The 21041-nt window shown below is 40.7% G+C and overlaps 1 protein-coding gene across 1 annotated transcript in view; it reads right to left on the reverse strand.

Moving 5' to 3' along the window:
• Positions 1 to 21041, reverse strand: part of TANGO6 (transport and golgi organization 6 homolog) — a 140603-nt gene that overhangs the window by 55817 nt on the left and 63745 nt on the right. The window contains exon 15 of the mRNA XM_019756706.2: positions 2502 to 2642. Coding sequence (XP_019612265.2) covers positions 2502 to 2642 — 141 coding nt within the window. The remainder of the gene's footprint in view (positions 1 to 2501; positions 2643 to 21041) is intronic.

Below are 21041 nucleotides of genomic sequence, written 5' to 3' on the forward strand. Positions count from 1 at the left end.
TGGGCTCTCAATCACAAGGTTGCCAGTTCAATTCCTCCACTCCCACAAGGGATGGTGGGCTCCGCCCCCTGCAACTAAGATTGAACCCAGCACCTTGAGCTGAGCTGCCGCTGAGCTACCAGATGGCTCAGTTGGTTGGAGTGTGTCCTCTCAACCACAAGGTTGCCAATTCGACTCCCACAAGGGATGGTGGGCTGTGCCCCCTGCAACTAGCAACGGCAACTGGACCTGGAGCTGAGCCGCGCCCTCCACAACTAAGACTGAAAGGACAACAACTTGAAGCTGAACAGCACCCTCCACAACTAAGATTGAAAGGACAACAACTTGACTTGGAAAAAAGGCCTGGAAGTACACCCTGTTCCCCAATAAAGTCCTGTTCCCCTTCCCCCCGCCCCAAAAAAGAAAGGAACTGGGAACAACCTAAGAAAACAATAGTATCTTTCTAGAAAATAATTAAATAAAAATATGATAAATTTAGATTACTGATTATAATACAACCAATAAATCTTATATTTTCAAGAAATATTTAATGACATGGAAAAGTGATTATAAATAATGTTAAATGAAAAAAAGTCCAGTATACATATAATTACAATTCAGAGACAGAAATATCAAAATGTAAACAAGGGGTTGTTACTTCTGATGGTGAGACTATCAAGTGATTACTTTGTTGTTGTTTTTTTAATAGTTTTTAGTATTCTCCAAATTGTCCAAAATTATCATGTCTTACTGATACAATTACCTAGGAGGGGAAAAGTCTATAAATAGATTTTTTAAAGTTACATCTCTCAAAAAAATTGACATGAGGAAGCAAAAAAAGGAGGAGGAAGGAAAAAAACAAGTTAAGTCTGGGCTTTAACCTTCAATTCTGGTCAGCTTAGTATTTCCAACTAAATATAAATATTTGTTGAATTGAACTACACCCATGCTAACCTAGGCAGACTTGGCAAGAAGCATTTTATTTGATCCTCTGAATTTTGCTGAAAATTTCCCCTTTGAAAATATGTGAGCTCTAATCCTTGACTGTTGTTTATTGTTGCTGAAATCTATGAATGCCCAACTCCCAGACTGGTGTCCAATTATTCACATGTCCAACCTACCTTTTTACCTTAATTCAGGCCTACGCTGTGAGTTGAAAATCTCCGAAAGCTATCATACAAAAGCTAGTTTTCAAAAACTGCCCTGCTGTGCTGTGATAATGAGGAACTGAAGCAGCCCCGCAGCACACTGTCACATTCAACGAACTGCGGGGTCTCGAGAAGAAAAAGGACAGACAAGACTATTTCCTCGGCGTTCCCACTATACCCTCCACAGGCAGGTCACCTTATGGAGATGACTGGTGTGTATAAGTTGATTTCTATTAAACTGTAAGCTCCTTGCAGGAAGAGACTGTGGCTTTTTCAGGCTCCTACTTCCAGCCCCTGGCACAGAACGTGCCATTCAGTAGCTGCTCCAAAAAGGTTTTTGAACGAACTACATTGATGTCCCTACCACCAAGATTAAGAAAAAATACATATATTCAAGATATAAAAAACTTGGAGCATTAGGAAGAGCTACCAAATAACTCAAACTCAGAAGTTTATATGATACAGAACTTGACAAAAGCAGGAAATTAAATTACAATTCAGAGACTGTTTGGGTGTTACTATGGGCAGAGGTAGAAACTATTTTTCTGTCGAGGACTTCTGAGCCAAGCTCAAGATTCAAACGAGAGACACATACAAATAAAACAAATGTTTTTCCTTAGCATGAGAAATAAATATTAGCAAAGGATATAAAACATCCCTTAAATATAAGGGATAATTTAAAAATATACTTAGGTCATATTATGGTCCATTCAATGTAAAGGAAGGCCAAAAAGGGAAGGAGGCAATATAAAATCACTTCAAAGGCGGCCACAGGCTCTAATGAGAACACACTCCCATCGTTGGCAGGTATGAGAAAAGGCTATCCACTAAAAAGCATGCTCATAAGATTGGTATAAAATACATCAAATTAGCCATGTGCAGAAGCTTCCACATCCAAAAGGATTTGTAAATATACGACAGAAAGGAATGACTACCGTTTCAAACTCCCTCCAGGGAGATGGCAATCTAAATTGTAACTGAGACGTGTCAAGGCCAACAGGACGACTGCACAGGTTGAGTATCACGTAACTCCAGGGCATGCCATTCATACAATGATGCCTCTTGGAGTTTTTACAGCTGTGAACAACAGCATAACTGTATGTGGCAGTCCTGGATTTGGCGAACACATCTAAGTGATGTGAAAGCAGAAACAGAATGGCTCACGTGAGCTCTACAACAGGATATACTGACGGACCCTACTGACATTTTGGACCAGATCATTCTTGGTTGTAGGGGGCTGTCCCGTGCATCATAGGATGTTTCGGAGCATCCAGCCTTCTCTGTGCTAGCATACGAAGCCTCGGTATACAGACTTTGGTTCCAAAGCCATACTGCTCCCCGCCTTGTCCAGATGGGCAGAACAAGAAAACTCACCTAATGCCCTGACAATTCGCATCAGGACTTCCCCGACTTTCATTCTGGTCTCTGGAGTGTGCTTATCTTTACCGTGGTCATACTGAGCCAATAGGCTAAGCAAGATTTTCTCAGGGTACACATCTGAGAGCAGGGCAACCCCTGTGGTGGAAAACAAAAAGAAAGAATTCATTACTGGTTAGGATTGAATGGCAAGTAAACCCAGACAGCCTGCGATGGGATGAACACATAGACATTTAAACCCATCTCTGTAATTCTACCAGCAAGGGCCGCCCTTTATTTGGAGTGATAACATAGTGAGTGGAAATAACATGGGTCAGACTCCTGAGTTCTTCGAGTCCCAGCCCTTATCTGATCTAAGATCACTTCCAGCACTGACATTCTATGATCTATGGATTATAGTCTCTTGAAGCAGAAGCTAGATGATCACATATCACGGCAGGGATTCACACAACAGCAGAAGACTGGATTAAATGCCTTCTAGGAATCCTTCTGACTCCGAGACTCAAGTTCTGTGACTAGTGCTATCCCTGCCAACACACCAGCCTGAAGCACAGCCCTAGTTCCTGTCTGCTGTAGTTCTCCATTCCAGCATGAGTTCTCGCCGTAAAACTGTCAATGACAAGAGCAATTTACACCAGGAAAGACTTTCAGAGTGTTCTGAGCTGGATCAGTAGGAGACACATGCTCATGGCTGAGTCCCCTGGTCAGAAATAGGGAAGATTCTGCTCGCATCCCCCTTCCTAGGATTTGCTGATCCTTTCTCCCATCATGCCAGTACCTCCTAAAGGTGTATCATCATCTGAGACCAGCTCCATAGCAAGCAAACTTTAGAGGGGTGGTGGCGGGAGGAAGGGAGATGTAACCTAAGATAGGACCAGAAATAAAGCCCATGTTCTCAAAGCTATATAAACACAAATTCCGTGACTGGGCTGCGGAAAGGATGGGAAAGGTTATATACTTCTAAAGAACAGTGAAGGAGAAAAAAAAAGGAAGACAATATGGATTTCAAAATATATCCAGGATGAGAACGCTTCTCACCACCTCCACCTCGGATGATGGACCATCATCTCTGGCCTGGTTTTTTGCAATGACCTCCTAACTTCTTCTGCTTCTATCCTTTCCCTCATTGCAGCTGGAAATTTCTAACTAAAACATCAGCCAGTACCCATCATTCTTCCGCCCAAATCCCTCAGTGGTTTTCCTTTTCCCCTGAATATGAGCAGCTCCTAATTCCTGCCTCTGTTGTCTCTCTGACCTCATCTTTACCATCCTCTCCCTGGGCCCCTGTCTCCCAGCAACTCTGGAGTCCTCACTGTTTTTCTTAGAGTAGACCAAGCTGCTGCAGGCCCTGCATCTTCACCTCTGCCTTAGCTGCTCCCCCTCCAGGTAACCTCACGGCTTGCTCCCCAAACCTCATCATGTCTCTGTTCAAATGTCACATTTATCATATATAAGATGGCAGCCTCCTTCACCTACCACTCTTTCTCCCTCTCCCTCTGCTTCATTCTTCTTCTCAGAACTTAGTATTACCCGACATGTTATATATTTGCTTATTTATTGACTGCTCACCTCCTTAGTATGTGAACTCTACCAAGTCAAGGACTGTTTTATTCCCTGCTATAGCTTCATGCCCAGGAGAGTGCCAGGACATAGCAGGTGCTCAATAACTATGTGTTGAATGAATGAATGAAATAGGTTCAAAAATACAGTCTTGATATAAACTTCAGGAATTAAAGAAGATGTGGAAGGAATCATATAACTGCTTGAGAAATCTATAATTATTTTTCACCTGAGTTTACCATTCTGTTAAAACTTAATCGTGCAGGCAAAGTCTATGCACCGTTTTCTATGTTGTAGGTTGTAATTCCATTCTCTTATAAATCAGATCTACACAAAGGCTGTCTACCTGCTGATGGCTACACCTGTCTGCCCATTCTCTTTTCTGCTCTCCCCACTCCTATCTTTTCATTGCTTCCGAAAAGCCTGGGAAGTCTCTGCATGTGGCCTTAAGCCACAGCTCCCTTTATGTGGCCTCCAATTTTATACAAACACAAGCTCTGCTCTTCAGGGAGTTTTCAGGCTGTGGCAGAACCGGAATTAGACAGCTTCCCTGCTGGCAAAATGTGACCCTGCATTTGTAGTTAGCTCTATTATGTAAAACAATGGACAACTTCTTGGAGGTCCAAGGTGGAGTTAGAGACATCCTAGCATAGGAAAACTATCTGTGGCTTCAGAAAAAAGATAAATGAATTGTTTACTAAGGGAAAGAAAGGAAAAAGCTTCCAAGTTTTGAAAGAGCCCCAAAGGAAAAGTGAATTGGTGGTTGGTAACTGCAATTCTGGTAGTTGTTGCATCGCGAATACATTACAAGACCTCGTACATATTATAGATCTGTAGCTATCATAACTACTTTCCATCAGAAGTTCCCAACTAAAAAAGCTGGTGCGTTTGTTTCCTTTTAGGAATATAGTTGTAACTTTATAATGGAAATCAGTAGGGAAATGGGATATGCCTTAGAAAAGTCTGATCTGCATCTAGCTTTCCTAAAACACATCTATTACTAAAGTCCCTCTTACTGTTGTTTATGCCTATTTTCTCTCATTAATCTTTAGCAGAGAACAGTTATTTACTTCTATGAGCATATCATCCCGCTATATATTTCAAAACCAAATGAGCTCTTGATTTCATCTGTTTAGCAGACAGGCATTTTGGTTGCACACAGCATCTACTCTCTCTCCTGGTAACAACACATGGTGTTCCTTTGGGAAATATCCCTTTGCCACTTCTAGTCTACGTGGTTTGAGTGGAGTTAACTTCCCACTTTCTCTCCCTTCATGTGTGAACTCATATCCCAGGCTGGTCAGTTAGGATACTCCATCCCACCCCCACCACAAGGACTGGCTCAGGAATGGGCAATAAGATTCGATCCTGGAGCCCACACTGGAATTACTGGGAGAGGTAAACTTTTTTCTTTTCTTTTTTGTTAAAGTTATTAACCTGAAGCTGCCAGTGGCCACAAGTGGAGAAAGTCCACCCAAAAATGTTGCCAACACAGAAGCGGGTCAAGCCAAGAGAAGAAAGCAGAAAAGGAAGAGATTTGATGGCATGCTTTGAGCCTCTGGATCCAACTGTACTTCTACCCACTACAGTCTCTGGACACATAAGCCAATAAATATCCTTTATGCATATGCCAGTTTGATATTTTTCTCAACCAAAAGAATCCTAACACAGCCTACTTCAGATTTTTGTTTAATTTCAGATTTTTTTTTTTTTTTAACTTTTTACTTTTCCTATAGTGCTAAACTTTTAATTCCACCAGGGAGCTTTAAATTCTCCCAATCTTGCATTAAATTGTTGCCAATAACAAAGTAGTTTCCTTGCTTCCCACAGTCCCATGTTAGCAATTGTTTATCTTCCTGCCGGCCTGCTCCACAGACTGCTGCCAAATGGCCCTCTGACTGTTGAATTTTACCTTCTAAGATACAGTTGCCACCTATGAGTTTATAAATCCATAAAGGACAAGGACAGTTCCCTCCTCACTATTACACCAAGCAGTGAAGAGAATCACATATGATGGTTAAGACTGTATAACAATTAAAAGGAATGAGATTCTGTGTGGCTGTTTTCGTTTATTTAAAAAGTTTTCTGAATTTTGGCAACTGAGGAAGCCTGGCTATAACCTTCATATGACCCTTGGCCCCTCACATTTGATAATTCCTTTGTAATTTGAAAATGAGGTAATCTCTGGGTCAGCACAGGCTTCAAGGAAACATGACACATCAATCTCTTTGGCAAGAAGAACAAAATGATTGTGTGAGAGATAGCTGCTCCTGCTCTGATCGCAGGAAAATGACTATGCGTTTCAAGATGTGATATAACAGATAAAATACATAGTAGGTAAAGGTGAAACAAACTGGCAAGAGTTCATGAAGGCATTCTGACCTGTACTTTGGGGCAAAGCTTAAAATATAGGCAAATTAACTTAAAAAACATTACTAAAAGCACTTTATGCAACAAAACAGAGACAGTCAACTTAGTAAAATAACTGTTCTTTCCCCTCCAATGACATTCATTACAAAGCCAGAAATGTATTCTGATCAAAACAGGGTTGACTTCAAGATGATGCCTCAGCATGCTGCTCAGTGAGTTTGCAGACCTTCAGCGGTGGAAGTTATTTAGGTGTAGTCTCACTTTACACAGTGCACTTGCATTGTCGAAAAGACAATCTGATTCTAAGTGTCTTTGCTGACTGGCTCTATCCCAGGATCCTTCTAAGCCATCCCCACTTCAAAACTAACCTGCCTCCTTCCCCTGGGCAGTAGCCACCTACCTCCCCAAACAGCCACATCAATCTGGAAAACCACCTCTCCAAACCTCTCAGATATTTCTGCCAAAAACACTACAAGAAACACAAACCCCCACACATTGTGTGATTCCCTTTAGATAAAATGTCCAGAATAGGCAAATTTATAGATAGAAAGTAGATTTAGTGGTTACCTAGGGCTGTGCGAGTTGGGGGAAAATGGGGACATGCTAGTGGATGCTTCTTTCTGGAATGATAAAAACATTCTAAAATTGATTGTGGTGATGGTTACATACTCTGTGAATACACTAAAAAACGGTGAACTCTATACTTTTTAAGTGGTTGGAATTATACGGCATGTGAGTTATATGTCAAAAAATTGTTATAAAAAAATTTTAAGAAACTGTTTCGTATCTACCCTTTTAGGTTTTTAGAATAGAAGAAAAAGGGGAGAAAATAATATAGCACATCTGAAATGTAAAGGGAAATCTGCTGCCAAGAACAAAGTACCAGCTTCCTTTTGCATCCAAATCTGTTTGGGTTGCCCTTGAAGGGTGACGTGGAAAGAGAGAGATAATGATTTGTTATTTCAATGGGAAAACAAATCAAGCACTTCACATTTCACAGACTCTGTCTTGCACGGGTAAGAAAATTATTATTTTTAAAAATCTAAATTCTGTGGTAAGCCAGAAATTCTACTCAAGGAATTTATCCAAATAGATATCCTACCACAAGTAGATTACTTATGTACAAACTCATACACTGTAGCACTCTGTAGTAGGAAAAACTTAAAACAAATTCAGTGTTCATTAATAGAAGATAAAGCTATGTTCATTCATACAATGGAATACAACGGATCCATAAAAAAATAAATAAGCTTTTAAAGAACTGACATGGAATAAACTTGTTAAGTGAAAAACAAAGTACCAAACGATGTGTACTGAATTCAACAAATTGTGTACATAGGAGAAATACACACTCATAAAACAGTTCTGAAAGGATTTACAAGAAACTAATGATATCGGTTGTTTCTAGGGTAGGAAATGAGGTGTTTGGGGGTTAGATATGAGAGAAGAGACTTCTTATTCTGTACCTTTTTGTACCTAATGAATTTTTAACTGTGTACTTACCTATCACATATAAATAAATGCAAGTTTTTAAAAAATCTGTGATAAGGGGCATGGTCTTTTAAAATAGGACAGCCTCTTTAAGAGGTGGAAATGTAAAAGGAATTTACACTCGAAAAGAGCAGAATGACCACAAACATCTGTATTTTCTTCCTCCTGAAATCTCACTAAAGTTAAGGAGTAAAAGAGGTAACCCACAAACAAGGATAAAGAGAATTTGATAGATGTCACAGCTGAAGTCCGGATAAAGAGAACAAAGTGGAAGAAAAAGTGACATGTATTTGATAGAACTGTTGGATTATTTGGAAAGAGGAGCAATAACTACATAGAAAACTAAGCAAATACATAAATAAGAAAGGAAGACTGAACCGTGCTCAGCAATAAATAATATCCATATAGTCAGCAGCGAACACTGCCCAATGTTGTAGCCACAATTGTGATGGGGAAAAGGGAGAAACAGGGATACAGGTGGCCACGTGCAGGAATGCACGTGTGTGTATGTGCTAAATCCTCATCCAACATACAGAAAATGAGTAGGTAATGTCCAAAAATGTTTAACCCAGGAGAGGTCTGTATAAGTATTTTCTTTATAAATGGAGAGGTAATTACTAGAAAAAACTACTTAAAAGGGGTGGTGGTGGGGAAATGATTATCTCTGGAGACTGGAACTGTGAGGGAGTAAGAAGCAGGGCAAGGGGCAAACTTTTTGACTCTTTACAAACTATGTTCAAAGTACATTTACTATAAAAACAAGTTCTTTTGAAAAACTAAAAAGATGATAAAGATGTATATGAACCTGTGGAAGAAGCTCTAGTTTGAAAGAACAATGATGGTTAACAGAAGAGATCAGGCACATGGAAATTTTCCCTCTGACCACAAAAAAGATAATTGTCAATCTGTGATTGTCCTCTCTTGCAGCTCTACGACACAAAGATAAGAAAGGTAGACACTATTACATTGTTTTGTATACCTGAAACTAATAAAAAAAAAGAAAAAAGAAAGGTAGAAACTGAAGAGAAAGAAAATACTACCCTTTAGCAGGGTACTTCAGTTGTTTCATTTGAGACCTCTCATTGTGATGGAAACTAACAATAACATCAGCTCCAAGAATCCAGGAAGTTGCAAACTGGGGAAGTTGGTAATTAAATCAAGGAAGCATGGGAGCTCAACTTAATAGCTGGGCTGTCTTTGTAATTAGAGTAAATTATAATGTCTAGCATGCCAATTTGATGTTAAGCTTCTCCAAGGCTCCAAAGTTGTGTTAAGTGTGGACAAGCCCTAACAAATTTATAGATTCAAGATGAGTGAGTTTTACTTAGGCCTGAGGAAAAAACAGGGTTAGGCTAATAAGCTGTGAAGGCTAACTGCTAAAAATTTGTAAGAACTATACCTAGTACCTATTTCTTTAAATCAGCATCTAAATAATATATATATTTGAACACTAAAATAATGCCCAATACATTTGTTTAAATTGTTTTCTAGGCCAGCTCGGTGGCTCAGGCGATTGGAGCTCCCCGCTCCTAATGCCGAAGGCTGCTGGTTCGATTCCCACATGGGCCAGTGGGCTCTCAACCACAGGGTTGCCAGTTCAACTCCTCGAATCCCGCAAGGGATGGTGGGCTCTGCCCCCTGCAACTAAGATTGAATACAGCACTTGGAGCTGAGCTGCCGCTGCACTCCCGGCTGGCTCAGTTGGTTGGAGCACGGGCTCTCAACCATAAAGTTGCCAATTCGACTCCCGCAAGGGATGGTGGGCTGCGCCCCCTGCAACTAGCAATGGCAACTGGACCTGGAGCTGAGCTGTGCCCTCCACGACTAAGATCGGAAGGACAACAACTTGACTTGGGAAAAATCCTGGAAGTACACACTGTTCCCCAATAAAGTCCTGTTCCCCTTCCCCAATAAAATCTAAAAAAAAACAACTTGTTTTCTAATTCCCAATTTGAAGGGAAAAAAGGAAAAAATGAGTGAATAATCTATATTTATTGACAGTTAACTATACTTGCTGGAAGCTGTTTGGATCATGGAATATTATTATAATAAATAAAAATCTAATCAAAAAGACAGTAAAATTCCCCAACATTTGCTTAGTGTTTTCAATATGCCAAGGCGAAGTCCTAAGCACTTTATGTGAATTCATCCATTTAATGCTTCCAACAATCCTTTGAAGTAGGTACTACTCTTTCTCCTAATTTTACTGAGGAAGAAGTTGAGGAGCAGAGGAGTGAAAAATATGGCCCAACATAACACAGCTGCCACATGGCAGAGCAGAGCTGTAAACCTGCTCTCTGCTACCCCACGGCTCACCGGGCAGCAGAGCCTAAGAGAAAAGAACTGCTGACTAGTACTCGCTTTGCAAACCCTAACTCCAAAAATACAAACCTTACATTTTCAAGTATGTCAGCCTCACTCCATGAAATTTACTTTCTGTTGGACTCCAAGATGATCACAAGGAGAGACCCTTTGCACACAGTATCCCATATGAACAGGCAGAATCCTCTACTGGGTCTCTCTGGGCTTCAAAGGAACTGCTTTGTTCCCAGCTGGTATCTTTATATAGCACTTGGAAAAGGAAGGTAGTAACGTTAATGAAATTCACAAATGACTCTAACTTAAGAGGCTGTTGCTATTAGTGATGACAGAGGAGCCATACAAAAGGAAATCCAAAACTTGGATTTTAATGAGTTCCAGTTTGTTTTTCGTTTTTCAAGGAGTACACATTTTTATTGTCAAAACAAGTAAGAGACACAAGCATAACAGAAGACACAAACAAATTAATTGTTTGGATCATGTGAGGCTCCAGCGCCTCTCTATGGAAAAGTCAGCTCAGCTCCTCACGTAGACACGAGCCTGTCCAAAGCAAAACCAGCAGGGATTTGAGACGGTGATCAGGACAATGGCTGAATACGTCCACAATGAGGAGAAATGAACAAGTGCTTTCCCTACTTCCTTTGCTCAGTAGCTCTGCCTTTATACAGGTCATATGAGGCTCATTTGGGGGGAAATGATTGCAGAGAGAAATTTTTTTCATTCTTCCACATCTCAGAAAAAGTTTCAGGCCCTGGCCTAAAGAAAGAAATCAAAATAGGGTGACACTAGTTTGACATGAACCTCAAGACTATAAATCGACGTACAGCTACCACTTTCTTTACTTTAAAAAAACTTAACATACATTTATCTATACCAAACCAGTAGGCTGAATGTTCTCCCTTAGAAAGTTTTCAACCAAATTGGAATTAATCTCACTTTAAAGTACAACAAAGGATATGCAAGACTCGTGTTTGTTCTGTGACACTCAATGAAAGAGAAGCACTGTTTCAGCAGCACAGCCCCAGAGGTACTGCGGTAACAACTGGCTGTGCCAGAAAGCAAGGGGCTCCAGTCTCGGCACAGGAAGAGTGTTCCTGCCAAGTCTGGCTTTGAATAGTGCCCAGATCTCCAACAGATCATAGGTGCCCCTAACGGACAAGGCCAGAGCGCAGGCAGCCGCGCAGGCAGCCGCGCAGCCGAGAGGGCCAAGCACTGGCAGTGAGCACCTCTGTGCCATGGCTTGTCCATGCTCGCGCTGAGCATGGTAGTGGAATCAAGAAGCCTCGGTTTGGGAACAACACAAACATTATTTATCTAGTAGGCAATGACCACAGCCCTTGTCTAGGTTAAATGATACACAAATAGTAATGAGGCCCCCATACATCACTCTGAGATTATTTAGTCTAACTTTAAAGCAATACACAATGGCTTCTTCTATGCCAGGACAAGCTTTGTACTAATGTTTATCAAAAACCAGTTATGTCTCCAGCTCTAGCCTCAGTGGAAGAGGCTTTTAAAAACAAAAACCTTTCCTATTTCAGAGCCAACGTACAAGGGAAGCAGGGGCAAGACACCCTCTACCCAGAGTCTCTGGAAGAGAAAGTGCTAGAAACCAGTAGGTGTGAGCACATTCAAGTCACAGGGTTTGAGATTATGGGTCCGTGGAGGTTTCTTCCCTTTGACTATTGGTATGTTCATCTTGGGTGGCTGAAAAGTTGCTGGACCTTTGGCCATTCGGGTGGCCTACACACGGGTCAATCCCATTGGAGGACACTTCTGGGCTCTTCCATAGGCCTGGGGGGGGGGGCAAAAACTCCTGAATCGGACTTCTCAAGGGATCTTGGTCCAAAGACACTCCTTTTGTCTGCCGTGTTTCTGTCTTGATCCCCACTTCCAGAATCCATGGTGCTGAGATTTGGGCCAGGTAAGGAGGGCCAGGTGGAAGAGCCAGAGAAGAACCAGCCTCTGAGCTTCTGCTTAGAGTAAGAGTGGGGGGTGGGCGGGGCTGACGCTGGCTGCTGGTCTTCTCTCATTGTCTCTCCACTCTCTAAATAGTGTGTGGAGTGCTCTGCCACTCGAAGGTACTTGCTCCTGGGTGGTAAGGCCCTGGTGGGATATGTAGCCAGCATCTCCCAGCCCTGCGTGATGCTCAAAACGCTGCTTTCCTGGGTCTGTTTTGTGATCTGAGAATTCATGATGATGCAGATACCTTTAGCCTTCACCACAGGGACCTTGTCCGTACCATCAATGGCCAATGACAGGGTCACGCAGGGAAGGCGACACTGGCCTCTCCTTTCTCCACCTTGGCGAGGTGCTGATACTTGCACTCCAGGGGATGCGGCCCATGTCTGGTGAAAGAGAGGTTATGGGAGTGGGGTCCTCCGGGGCATCAGCATAGCTCAGTATGTCCCAATGGGCAGGGACAGCTTGCCTAGAGGCCCACTAGGCTCAAGAGCAGGCACTTCTGATTGTGTCGAAGCCACTGAAAGCCTGGGATCCTGGTGCTTTTTCCGTATAGATTTCAGAGCTGAGTCACTGCCACTGGAATGAAATGATATGATGATTACACTGACAGACAGATATCAGTGAGGAACATTGTCCAGCTGCTGCAAATGAGCAAAGTTGCTCAGAAAAGGTCCATCCACTCCAGAGGTTCTGTTCTGCTGCCACCGTGGAGCTGCCTGCAGCCAGAACTCTGGCTCTAAGGAGGCTCTGAGGACCCACATCTCCCAAGACGTTGTGGCCCAGTTGGGACCCAAGCCACGGAATGAGCAGCACTGTGCCTGTGGCAACGCATGAGTTCCAGTTCTTAGGCAGTGATTCTCAAACACTTCCAATTCACATCATCTTAATGGGCTACTGCAAGCCCCCTAAACCTCTTATTCGACCACCCTCCCCAAATAATAAAACAAAACCCAAAACAGCACTGAAAAGCTCAGCGTCACCTTCTCAGGGCTGTCTCTATCAAATTCCTCTGGGTGACAGAGAGGAAGGAGTAAGAACAGAGCTGAGAGAAGCTGAGCCCCGAGAACGCCATGGTGATCAAGGGTTCCGCTGTATGTACAAAAATAAAACAAAGCTGCCCTAATACTGACTGAAGGTGTTAAGTGAGGAAAGAAGGAAAAGAAAATAGCAATTAACCACTGCTCTGAGAGTAATCACTGTCCTGTGCATTCAGAGAAACTTACATGTCAGCTGATCATGGGTGAGAAATAAGAAGCAGAATGTCAGTCATTTAATTCTCTTTATGTAGCTTGCAAAGAGAGAAAAAGCACATTAACATTCTCTTTATGCTACATCAAAACAAACATTTACTGGTGAAAAGAAAAGAAGGGCTTCTGATGGCTTGGAAAACTGTCCGTGGTTCTCTGTTAGACTGCCTAGGTGAGAAAATAAAGACCCAGGATAGGTGGGCCCGGCGGGAGGAGAACCACTTGAACTTTGGATTCATTTTTTTCTAAGTTCCTACTGCAGTTCACCTCAAGCCTCTGCAAAGAGAAACTGCAGAATCAGCAAAACTGGCTGATGTGTCAGGTTCTCACTAGTTTTGAGAGAGCCAAAGCCTCCCAGGGGAGTTGTCACCTGGCCTGAGGCTCTAACAAGACAGGGCTGATCTTTCACATTCTCCAGTGTCTTAGGGCCGGGAGACTTGCTCTGGGCACCAGCAGTGATACAGGCAAGATATGAACTCTCCTGAAATTCTCCTTTTTTTCCTCAGTTAAGCCTAGCAGAGTGTCTTGATGAGACAATTAGGCAAGTCTTTGTGATGGGCGCTCCGGGCTAGGACTGGCTTAGAAAAAATGATTATTGTGAAATCAGCAACTACTGACTTATAGGACTTAAACTGTAGTTTCATATGGAAACCAGGCAGAGATACTATAAGTTTCCCCCAAAGAGCCCCTTTTCCCCTTGATAAATGCACATACAGAGATAAAAGCGCTGCCTACAACTTCTGGGACTGACCAGACCTAGTCACGGACCCTCTAGGGTCCCTGAGTAAGAGCTGTTTTCAGCTGAGCTGTCTCATCATTACTGGAAATGAAAGACAGAAATAAATGTATTTTCTTCTAAATTTTGTCTAGTTTGAATTTAAGATTTAATGTTTTAATTCACTTGACAAATATGGTACATGACAAATATAGTACATGTTGCCATTTCTCTGTTATTAGTAATAGTTAGCATATCAGATTTTCCATTTATAAATTTTGTCATCTCAAACAAGCACCTTCACTCCCAACCCTTTCCTTTACACTGCTGTCTCAATGAGCTTAACTTGAAGTTATTTTTACATTTTCACATACAGCTTTTGACCCACTGGTCCTTTCAGCAACCTAATAAGTGTTCCATGTCACAGCTTCTAATACATGCTGGTGAAAGACCAAACACGCTGTGTCACTAGAGAATCACAGTTAGCAGCAGAGCAGGGTGGCTCTATGAGCTGTCATTTTCCTTGTATGTCCTTGTTATAGTCGTAGACACATCTGGATGAAATTTTGCTGCTACTTTAACCATTTGGTTGCTGGGTTGCAAGATGAGAAATAATAGATATGTTTCATTTTATCTAATTAGTATTCTCTTACTTAATAATTTTATAAATTGAATCACTTTACGGACTAAATATAGAAAAGTTATTAGTATGGTCTGGTTTCTAAGCAACCATTTCATTAAGAAAAACTCCACTTGGGAAAAACATCTGTTTGTCAGTGAGACTTCTGCTGTAATCGTATAAATTAATGGTGAAAAAACCACGGTCACTCTGTGATTTGGTAATCGCTAGTTGTGAAAAGGTCAATGTGGGGGTACTACAACGAGGAAGCCATCTGTTTCAATCTGTGCTAGTCCCTGAAACTTGTTATCATGAAATGATTCAGTTTTTCTAAACAGCCACATAATTTAAAAAAATATTATCTTCTGATTATAAAAGCAATAAATGTTTATATTAGAAATTGCAGAAAATATAGAAAAAAGGCACAAATAATAAAGATCACTTAAATTTTCAATGCCTTCATATTAGATAAATGAATTCCACAGCTAAAAAAAAATTTTATTCTAAAACCACTGGCCATATGGATTTTACCTTTCTCATGTGCAATTAGAATGCTTTTTTGTAATAGCTAAGGGCTATGTGTTGGACAACTGAGTTCAGAGATTTATAGAGATAGCCAAACACTGCATTTCATGAAAACAGGCTTAAAGAGAGACAGCATTCTCTGACAGTGGTAAGGAAAAGGTGACGACAAGTGTTGTGTGGCACGACACATCACATATGACATGTGTTATAAAACTCCCTTGCTAGGTCAGGTAGATGACCTAAGACAGTGAGCTTTCATATTCTTTTTTTTTTTTAAAGCAGAACTTTGTTTTCATATGAAACATTTAGACGAGGCTCAGTGAAAGAGAAAAGCCACTCTACCCTCTGGGTAGAGTGGGGTTGCCTGGTACTTGGAGCTCACCCCTTTTTCACTGATTCCCATGGTCCCGGAGGACACAGGCATTCCGGTCTCCAGGTTCCTTCCTGCCACAGCACTGCTACTTTGCTGCTCCCTCAGTCTGGAACACTCTTCCCTTCTCTACTAGAAGAATTCCTAATCACCCACCAGGTTTCAGCCTCTACGTCCCTTCCTCCTTCCCCGCTCCGTCAGGTAAAACGAACCTAAGACAGGCTCTCTTACCACTGGATACCTTTTCTTCACAGCACCTGTCAAAGCCACATTTCACATTATTTTGTGTGATTACTTGATTAACAGTTACCCCGCATCATATCCTCCCGGACGCCACCTGTAAACCCATGAAGGCAGTGCGTGACAGTTTTCCTCAGCAATGTGCCCTCCCACACAATAAGTGCTCAATAAATATTTGTTGAATGAATGAACAAACATTTGTAACCATCAAGAAAAAAAAACAATGGTCAAAGATATTTTACAATTCTTTCTGTCCCTATCTAAAGTTGGGTTACCAATAATGGAAAACAAAGTTGGACATAAGGGCTAAAGTGCTTCTAAAACAGCCTTCTCCTAAGAAAGAAAACTTCAGCAGTCATGTCCTGGCAGGTGATCTGACCAGGTCTTTGGTAGCTCCATGTCTGTAATCCATTCCCTGAGGCTCAGTTCATTCCCAACCTTCCAGCCTCCTCAGGGACAGCAGAGATACCACAGGTCAGGAAATAAAACCAGATTTAAAATCTAATATATAAGAATCTCAAAATGAGTTTCCAAAACTGTACCATTTAAGTGCACTCTTCCACCTCTGCCCTAGATCTTGAAGTGACCAAGGAGGGGGAAATTGGTGCTTCAGTCAGTTAAAAATGTTAAACTTATGATTCAGCAACAAAAGGAACTATGTCAGGGTTAATAAAAAATATAATTGGGTTTATTAAGTGTGTGAACAGCTTCAAAGATCATCTTAAAATCACATCTGGTGAGATTAGGAATTGTAATTTGTATTTGAAATGAAGGGTAATGTAGGCTGCTTGCTCTTTAATTTGGGAGGGAAAGCCAAGAGCAGGGTGCGCTCTAGCTGTTATCTCAAAGTAGTTACAGTTCATCAAAATGAATTGATTCCTTAGAGTAAAGGAATATGCTTAAAGATAAGTCTAAAGAGGAAATTGCTATTTTACTTTGAGCTCTCTCACTATTTTATCCTCCTTAACTTGCCTCCAAATTCCAATTTTACTAAAGAAAGGGTGACTCCAGGGCAAAATTTAAATAGCTGCTCTCCAGGGAAGGTACTTAACATCTTCTTAACGGCTTGTAGACATTTAAGCAACTGACACTAACCCAAGGTATTTCACAATTGCCCTCTTGGTAGTGAATCCTGCCTTTGTGATAGCTGGCTTACATGAATAGGAGGTAAAGGATTTGAAATGAGCCCTGAAAACCAAGAAATTAAGAAGTATTTAATTGCTTAGCTCAAAATGTCAGGATCCATGGCTTAATTTTACTGTCTGTAAGAGCAGAGGCCATGATGATTTGAGAAAGGTGAGAAGATGGAATGAAGAGGCGGGAAGTACAGAGAGGGATAAGAGCCTTGGCTGTGGAGTTGACTCCACACTCTGTCGCTCACTGGTTGGCCCTTTACTTGTAACCTGTGAGCTTTGGTTTCTTTGTCTGAAAAATGGGGAGATAAAGATACTGACTCTCATAGGCTTGCAGTGAGGAGTAAATGACGTAATGCAAGTTACATCTGATATGTGGTTGCTGCTCAATAAATCATGAGTGAAAATAAGCACAAAGGAAATATAAGTACTAACTATCCACAAGCATGATGCTTTCAAATGCAGAGAGCCCATCGCCAAGACATGACTGGTGGGCTGGTAACAACAAGCACTGCCCCCCAGAGAAGCTCAGCTGTCTTGGCATTCCAACAGCTTCTGCACTCCAGCCCAGGCCCACTCGCCCTGTTGATGCCCACTCTGCTCCACTAACAACTTGAGCTGCTTAGCTTCCTTTATACCTGCCGCTCTTGAATATCTTCCTATCTTTGCTTTTCTTTCAGCCTTCATCCCGTCACTCCATCTGCACATGTCTAAATCCTGCCCATTCATCCTTCAGAGTCCTAAGAGCTCCATGAAAAACTACTGTTCAGAATTTTTTAAGTTTATTTTAAAAGTGTATCAGGCAGTGACTTTTAGTATATTTATAAGGTTGAGCAATGATCACCATCCAGTTCCAAAACATTTTCATCACTCCACAAAAGAAATCTCATATCCATTATCAGTCACTTCCCATCCCCCTCTCCTCCCATCCTCTGGCAACCACTAATCTACTTTCTGTCTCTATGGATTTTATCTATTCTGGACATTTCATACGAATGGAATCATACAATATGTGGCCTTTTCTCTCTGGCTTCTTTCACTTACCATGTTTTCAAGGTTCATCCATGTTGTAGCATGAATCAGTACTTTATTCCTCTTTATTGCCAAATAACATTCCATTGTATAGATATACCACATTTTATTTATCCAATCATTGAGTGATACACATTTAGGCTGTTTCTACTTTTCGGCTATTATGAATAATGCTGCTATGAACATTCATACACAAATGTGCTTTTATGTGGACATAGGTTTTAATTTCTCTTGGTTACATGTCTAGGAGTGGAAATGGTGGGTCATGTGGTAACTATGTTTAACCTTTTGAGAACTGCCAGACTGTTTTCCAGAGCAGCTGCATCATTTCACATTTCCACCATCAGTGTATGTGGGTTCCGATCCCTCTGCGGCCTCATAAATTGTATTATTTTAAAATAAGTTATTTTAAAATGTCATTAATTGGTATCAGCAAGGCAGCAAATATCAGAAGGTCTATACAGAGAACTACATGTTTATGTAACCACAACCTCAGTCACTGCATACATCCCAGGATTGATTTCTGAAGCCTCTTTCCCTTTCAGCTCAAACGATGCTGATGCCCTGTGCTGAAACAGTGATGACCTTCAGTGGAAAGCAGGGCAGGCAGTGTGAGGTAATACACTCTCATATTCCACTAATGGAAGATGAGTTGCAAAGATACACACACAGATTGCTTCAAAAATAATAATGTAACACATTGCCAAATGAGCAAAACCACACACAAAAAAATCAAGCAAACATGAGGTCAGCACATTATTGTTAACGAGAGGGCTGATTTGTAGTGAAACTATTTCCTATTTCCCATCAGCAGGCTGCTTCTCCTGTACGAAAGGCCATCTGAAAACTCAGTGCTAGTACCTTGGGAATAGGAACAATGTGGCACTAGGGTTACTCTGCCCTGTGGCAAGAACATAGTCTTCAGCGTCAGGGAAGATTTAAGACTCAAATCCTGATGTTGACATTTAGTATCTGTGTCACTTTGAGCCAGTTTCTTAAACTCATTGAGCCTAAAGTCCCTCATCTGTAAAATAGGGATAAGAATTCTTAACTTGCAGGGTTGCTGTGATTGACACATAAGAGGCACTCAATAAATGGTAACTTCTATTGTACTTACTGACATTTCTCTTATATGGTAATTACCCAGGGCAATCTTGGAAAGTGAGAATAACTAAACATGAAGTAGCCAGTTCATCTTTTACCTACAAGTAAAAGTATTAAACTGCTAAATATTCTGATGTAAATCTGAATGTACCAATCTTTCACTGGTTCATAGAGAAAAACACCAGAGAGATATTCCAAAAATTAAGCTAATTTAAAACTCAAGTGTTCTAGGCTTTGAAATGCAATCTCTGACTTGGAGGAGGAGGGGAGGCATCATATATATCACTGGGCTGTAGTAAGACAAGGTACAGTGGGCGGAGAATCCCTGAGAAATGGGTCTGGTGCCAGCTCCACCACTCTCCCAGCTTTTGTGACTATAGGCGAGTCAATTCTTCACTTATAAAAGTATTATAATATCCGTGTTTATTATATTTCAGGATCGTTGATAGAATCAAAGCTTTCTAGATGATCAAGCATTATTCAATTTTAATATTAATCATCATAATCATATCTGGTTTTTATTTTAAAAAGCACAATAAGGCCAATTTCTATCATTATTTGGAAAGCTCTAGTTAAGTACTATAAGGTATTGGGAAGGAAGAAACAAAGAACCAAAGGCCAAGAACATGGTTCAAATTACCTGCTACATAATCATGGAAAAGGGATGAACTTATCTAAGTCTCAGAATCTTTAGCTATAAAATGAGGATATCTCACATCATACCCAAAAATGAACTCAAAATGGATCACAGACTTAAACATAAGCACTAAAATTATACAACTCTTAAAAGAAAACACAGAAATAAATTTTCATTATCTTGAGGATAACGAAGGTAATAATTTCTTAGAAATGACACCAAAAGTGCAAGCAATAAAAGGAAATATTGATAAGTTGGACTTCATCAAAAGTAAAAAGTAGTGTGCTTCAAATGACACCATTAGTAGGAAAAAAGACAACCCACAGAATGGCAGAAAATATATGCAACTCATATACTTGATACAGAACCTGTTTCCAAAATAAATAAAGAACTCTTACAAGTCAATAATAAAAGGACAAATAACCCAATTTAAAAATGGGCAAAGAATCTAAAAAGACATTTCTCCAAAGAAGATATACAAATGGACAATAAGCGCATGGAAAGATGCTCAACATTATCAATCATTAGAGAATTTCAAATCAAAATCACAATGAGATACCACTTCCCACCCACTGAGGTGGGAATAAAAAACACAGACAATAACAAGTATTGGTGAGGATGTAGAGAAAGTGGTACCCTCATACATTGCTGATGGCAAAGGAAAATGATGCAGCAACGACCCAGCAATTCCAATCATAGGTGCCTACGCAGGAGAAATGAAGACATATGTCCACACAAAAACTGGCACATAAATATTCATAGCAGTATTATTCATAATAGCCAAAAGTGAAAAATGACCCAAATGAATATCAACTGATGAATGGACAACAAAATATAGTTAATCAATATAACAGAATATTATCCAGCCTTAAAAAGTAATGAAGTACCAATCCATGCTACATGAATGCATCTCAAAAACATTATGTTAAGTCAAAGGAGCCAGACACAAAAGATCACACATTATATGCTTCTATTTATATGAAATGTCCAGAATAGGCAAACTCATGAAAACAAAAAGTAGATTCGTGGTTGCCAGGGGCTAGAGGGAGTGCGGAATGCAAAGTGACTGATAATGGGTACAGGGTTTCTTTCTGAGATGATGAAAAAGTTCTAAAATTAGAGTGGTGATAGTCGCACAACTCTTGAAGTATACTAAGAACCACTGAATTGCACATGTTAAATCGGTGAATTTTAGCTATGTAAATTGTAT

This window comes from Rhinolophus sinicus, linkage group LG11, assembly GCF_036562045.2.
Source record: "Rhinolophus sinicus isolate RSC01 linkage group LG11, ASM3656204v1, whole genome shotgun sequence".
Taxonomy (NCBI): domain Eukaryota; kingdom Metazoa; phylum Chordata; class Mammalia; order Chiroptera; family Rhinolophidae; genus Rhinolophus; species Rhinolophus sinicus.